This window comes from Telopea speciosissima, chromosome 4 (assembly GCF_018873765.1).
Source record: "Telopea speciosissima isolate NSW1024214 ecotype Mountain lineage chromosome 4, Tspe_v1, whole genome shotgun sequence".
Lineage (NCBI taxonomy): Eukaryota > Viridiplantae > Streptophyta > Magnoliopsida > Proteales > Proteaceae > Telopea > Telopea speciosissima.
Window position 1 is genome coordinate 63185363 of NC_057919.1, and position 6320 is coordinate 63191682.

Here is a 6320-nt window from a genome sequence, read left to right on the forward strand (position 1 = left end):
TATTCTGAAAAAAGATACCAAATACAATCTTAATGTATTAAAAATAATCATAATTTGTTAGCTTTTTGTCCTTTGATATGGAAATCCTCTTTTTTGATAAAAAAACCAATGATGTAATTTGTCTTAATTAATGCAATATATTTCTTCTTGCACCCAATAAAAAGGTGCACCAGCCCATGGCCTGGAAAGTCGGCCAGGATCTTCTCCAGGGAGCAGGGAACGCCCAGGGCGCTGCCAGCTGTTGGGCTGTGCCGCACACATCCCTAGACGTGCATCGAGATGTGTGCGGCACAACTTAACCGTTGAATGCCCCTTGGAAGCACCTTGGGCGCATGCCTCCCTAGAGACGAGCTAAATTCTGGAAAGTCAAAACAGTTGGGTAGAGGGGATTATAGATGGGGCCAAGATAGGTAGAGTAGCACCTGCGGTCCCAAGTCCCAAATCCATCTTTCGTTTAAATGGCAAAACGTATATGTATACATGGAGCTTAGTACGTGTGGTGGGTGGGTAGATGGATCTTTATCCCCTCAATTTGCCTGGCCCTCAATTTCCTCAATTCCCGCGGAGATGACCACCCTACCCCCTGCCCGAACACACTACCCGGATGGGATCCACCTCCCTCTATTAGAGGGAATTGAGGAAATTGACGAGCAAGCAAATTGATGTGATAATTTTCCGTGGGTAGATAGTATCGTTCCATATTTGTTTCAATATATAACACAAAAAGATTAGGATAAATTACATAGACCTACCTTGATGAATATCTAAATTACACTTTCCCCGTGTTCCTACCATTAGTAATTTTTAGAAACAGAAAGTGTAATTTAGGCATTCGTGAGGGTCTGGGGGAATGATGTGGGACTGAGCCAGTTCCACAGTGTAATGGGTTGGAGGAATAGAGGTGAGATTTAATTTTCTCATAAACAATAATCAAAGTCCTTTGTTTTTTGTGAGGCTTTGGATAGCATAGATGTGAGATTTTCAAGTGCCACGTCAGCAGATAAAACATTTAATGCTATTTCATGAGTTTTTATAAGGTTTTTTTTTTTTTTTTTTTTTTTTGTGATGAAACAAACAAACAAGATTAGGGTAGGATCTTGAAGTGCCACATCAGCATTTCCCCATCCTACCTAAATCTCCGTCAAACAAAAGGGCCATGGGTTCTGACACTTGGGTAAGACTTCTGGAATAATGAAAAAGACATTTCAGACTTTTATAAATAAAGTGAATAGTGATGAGATCAAGCTTTCCTCAATGTTATATAGTCATTTTTAGTAGAATTTGACTATGTTTGGTGTGATTCATATAATACCCACTTATATAATGGAATTTAAACATTCATGTTCCACTTTATATGAGTAAACATATAATAATCCATTTCATAAGGAGAAAGAGAATGTTACATGTATATAGCAAGCTAATAAATAGCCAAGGAGAACAACTACCTGATACAATAGAGGGTTTCTTAGGTAAACTAGTGCCTAAGGAGAGAACATATGCTTTTAATAATATGGTATTAGAGCTGGAAACAGCTTCTCTAGAAACAGGGATAAAGCTGCATACATTTGACTCTTCCCAGACCCTGCTAAATGCGGTAGCCTTGTGCATTGAGTACAGCCTTTTAATATGGTATTAGAGCCGCAACAACCATTTAGGACATAACTTGATATGGTCTGATCAACCGAGCAAGAGTGCCATTAAGGTGAAGGGACATAATTTCATTCGTCGATCCCATCAACTTACCATCGATGAAGACCGCGGGCACAGGTGCACTGCAACCCATCCTCATGAGTGCCCTCTCCATTTCCCTTCCTTCAGGGTCATGGTCGAGCTCGTGAACAATGGGATTCACACAAAGTTCATGGAAAAGAGTCTCGACCGTATAGCACATGCAAGATGAGCTCTTACTAAACATCACAACTCCCTTTTCTGAGGCCAATCTCATTACCTTCTCCATCTTCGTTTGAACTTTAGGAGTAGTTTGATTTCTCAAACTCAAGCTTGGAATGTGGCTAATTAAGCTTTGAAAATGTTGGAAGCTAGAGAACTGTTGAGAGTAGAGAAATGCTTATGGATTTGTATTTGAGAGTAAAGTTTGGAGCTTTTGAGTTTGGAAGAAGGCTGGAGAGCTCTATTTATAGGGTTTGTTAAGGAAGCGATGGACCACTACTTGACTAATTGCATTGGAAGACTGTTCAAAGGAGAATGACAATGTACTTTAAAGGATATATGGCCCAGTAGAGTATCAAAGAAAAACTTTTCTCAGTTCTCCCAGTGATATGGAACCCAACTACCCAAGTTGCAAAATATACTTTACATGGTTATTGCAAGACAGGCACACGCAGGCCATAAAGGGAAAATTATCACCTCCAGTTTGTTGATCGGTCCAGTTCCCCAGTTCCTCTAATAGGGGGATGGTGGACCCCATTTGGGCAGGGTGTTTGGGCATGGGTAGAGAGGTCATTTCAGCCCCCCTTTGTTAGAGGAACTGGGGAACTGGGCCGGTCAGCAAACTGGAGGTGATAAAGATCCGGCCATAAAGACCTTTTACAGGAACCACTCATGAATTGGAATCTGTGTTGTCCTAGTAGAATGATAATAGAGGGATGACAAGATTCCTATCTATTATGCTTCCATCTTAAAATCAATTGGTTGATAGTGGGGTGGTATCTTGTGGCTCTTATACTTGATAGTCGGAGCCATGGTTTGAGGTATCGGATCAGATTGATCGATTCACCGGATTGGATTGGTATCAGTCGAGGCCGATCCTGAGATTTGACCGATACAATAAGGTTTGATTAGATCGCCCAACTCAGTTGGATCGGTCAATCAGATCTGATCCTTGACCGATCCAATTAAATATTTTTTTTTTTTATTTTTTAAAGTTTTAAAGTTTTTTTTTTTAGTTTCTTATATTATCTTGACCGATACTGACCGATATTGATTGATACCAATCAATTTTGACCGATCCGATCCGGAGATCACAACACCTATCAACTCTAGTCGATACATGACCCGATCCATAAAAAAACTATTTTGGGGGATTCCATGCATGTTTCAATACAACACAACGTTATCTTAAAGTTTCAAGATCCCATTCTTTTCCTTTTCTTTCCCTCCATTTTACACGTTCTTTTCTCTCTCTCTCTCTCTCAAAATTTTTTTTGGATTAAAAAGAAAAATAAAGAAGAATATTAGGGCAAAAGATTTGCATGATGACGGCGAACGAATTCGCACACAGAGACACGAAATGGTGGGTCCCACATAATTCTCTTTTGGTAAAAACCTGTTTTTTTAACGGATTAGTTACCTCTCGCTTCTTCCTTGTTTGCATGTGGGCGTCATAACGAACGAATCGTTATCCTCTACAGTTCCCCATCCGGTGCGATTCCCTAGTTCCTCTCACAAGAGGGGGGTGGGACCCACCCGGAGCACCTACCCAAACAGTCTGCCCAGGTGGGGTCCACCCTCTTATTGTGAGAGGAACTAGGGAACCGCACCGATCAGGGAACCATACACGAAAAAAATTCCATAACAAACCCTCGCTTGAAATATTGTAGAACTTGTCAGGAAGATATGGATTGAAGTCAACGGATATTTGAAAATATGTATTCGATCTATATTTGTAACTGTTTAGTTGAAATCAAATCCATTCGAAACTAATCGGATACAAATATGATAATCTCTTTATCCAATTTATTTAGCAATCTAACAGTAATAAAATGTCTGAAATATATCTTTGTGTTCATCTATCCGATTAAGTTAACATTATTGGATTTTGTTTTTTTATTTTTTTTATTTTTTATAATTTTATAAATTAAGATAATGTGATTTTTTTTCATATTTTCTATTGATTTATATATATTATTTTATGCACTGTGATACATGGAATCACATATCTATTCAAATAAGGGTAAAATACAAGTACCCCCTATAATGCACCCAATATTCCTCGTATCCCCTAAGGTTCTGACAAATCCACGTACCACCCCTACTTTGCCCCCCTAATTCCAGACAAGTCCAAACCGTTAAGTTTAGGTGTTAAGTGCTAAAAACTTGACCATTTTACCCTTTCTTCTATGTTTATAAATTTGAAAAGATCTAATTGTCCTGACCTATTTGTTTATAATATGAAAAGACCTTTTTGTCCTAACCTAATTCGATAAGAACCTTTTACCCCCATTATTTGTTCTTAAGAAGCCAACCCAACCTAATTACCAAAATGCCCTTACTAGGGCATAATTACCAAAATACCCTCATCTTCCCCAAAATCCATCTTCCATTTCTGAAACTTCTCTCAAAAGATTCAACATTAATTTTCCATTTCTATGCACACTACAGTACCTTTGATTCTGAACTATATCTCCCTCACCCCTTCTTCTTCTTCCCCCATCTTCTAGGCGAAGGACTACCTGCCCTTGGCAACCTTAGCCTTTGAATCTCAGACTCTAAATCCTTCTATATCGTGGAATATCAAACTAAGACAAATACTGATCTCTATCCTACCGCCAACAACAACTTTAGGTGGTTTTATTTGATGGTTCACACGCTGTTTCTCTGTACTATTACTTGAGCTTCATTGGACTGGGGTTCGAAGACGTTATCCCAAAATCTCGGTTCCATTGAAATATTGTTGAGAGAGATTCAACCGTCATAGAGTTTTGTTTTTCCATCCTAGTTCGAAATCCAGAGGTAGAAGACAATCTATTCTTCCACTCTTTTTCTATTGTCTTTTCCTTTTGTTATTGTTACTCCTTCGCCTACAAGTTGCAAAGAGAAATCATGGCCCGCGGCTTTCCGGCACAAGTAACGAACAAGTAATCATGGCTTGCAGGTTTTTTCAAACCCTAAACAAGAAGATTTACCAGATCAAGCTCCCAAAAGAGATTCGTCACAGCAGATGTGTTGGTTCCTCTTTCGGCTGGCTTGTAATCCTCAATGGATTCTGCCGCATTTTTCTCAGAATTAATTTCTCTCTCTCTTGAAATCTATATCCTTCATTCTATTATTGCTACCTCATTCCACACCTTCGACTGCAACCTCAAACCCACCTCCTTTTTCCTTTTTTTTTTTTCTCCGCAATTTCTTCAACCCCCACCCTCGCCCTCGTGTTTCGCCAGTAGCCAAAAAAAAAAGAGTGAATAAAGAAGAGAAAGACGAAATTAGAGAACAAAAACCAGTCTGTGTTGGATTTTGAGAGAAGTTTTAGAAATGGAAGATGGATTTTGGGGAAGATGAGGGTATTTTGGTAATTATGCCCTAATAAGGGCATTTTTGTTATTAGGTTGGGTTAGGTTCTTAAGAACAAATAGTGGGGGTAAAAGGTTCTTATCAAATTAGGTTAGGATAAAAAGGTCTTTTCATATTATGAACAAATAGGTTAGGGCAATTAGGTCTTTTCAAATATATAAACATAGAAGAAAGGATAAAATGGTCGAGTTTTTAGCACTTAACACTTAAACTTAACGGTTTGGACTTGTCTGGAATTAGGGGGGTAAAGTAGGGGTGGTACGTGGAATTTGCAGGGGTAGTACATGGACTTGTCAGAACCTTAGGGGGTACGAGGAATATTGGGTGCATTATAAGGGGGTATGTGTATTTTACCCTTAAAATAAATACAAGATAAAATCAAAAGTAAAAAAACGTAAGAAAATCAAAGACTAAGAAGAGTAGAAGAAAGGGTAAGTTGTTGAACTCTCAACTCTCAACCCTAGCCCTCATCAACAAAACAGTAAGATGTCAACGGATAGTCAAAAATTCGTATTCGATGCGCGTTTATATCCATTTAGGAGAACCCATATTAAAAAAAAAAATTACAATCCGAAAACTATTCGAAACTGTCTGAATATAATCGGATATGAATATGATAATGTCACTATCCGACCAAATTCGATCCGTTTAAATCCTTAGGTATGGTATCAAACCAAGAGGGATCGATCTCCTACAAAAGTTTACATGTAATGTAAGGACCGACTGTTTCTTCACCCAATCATTCATGGGTTTTGACACTTAGTTAAGACTTTTAATTTTAAAATAATGAAAAAGACATTTCAAACCTTCATCAATAGGGGGGGAAGTAAGTAATGATGAAATCACAATGGTGGGTGAATAAAACTTTAGCCTATGTTAAATAGTCATTTTTATCAAAATTTGGCTATGCTTTGTATTCTTCAATCATGATGTTAACTGGGATGTTCAAATGAGACCCATATACAGATTTTGTTGAGTTTTACTTCTCCTTTGCTTGATTCGCTTCTTTGTTGATGGTCATGCCGAAGTTGGAATAGTAGATCAACGGTGTTTATCTTTTACAAATATAC

General features: G+C 38.3%; 1 protein-coding gene across 1 annotated transcript; it reads right to left on the reverse strand.

The window, feature by feature from the left end:
* Window positions 1-1627: 1627 nt before the first annotated feature.
* Window positions 1628-2081, reverse strand: LOC122660248 (monothiol glutaredoxin-S11-like). The gene has a single exon (XM_043855467.1). It carries the CDS (start codon window positions 1955-1957, stop codon window positions 1652-1654), a length of 306 nt encoding a protein of 101 aa, XP_043711402.1. The 5' UTR covers window positions 1958-2081; the 3' UTR covers window positions 1628-1651.
* Window positions 2082-6320: the final 4239 nt, after the last annotated feature.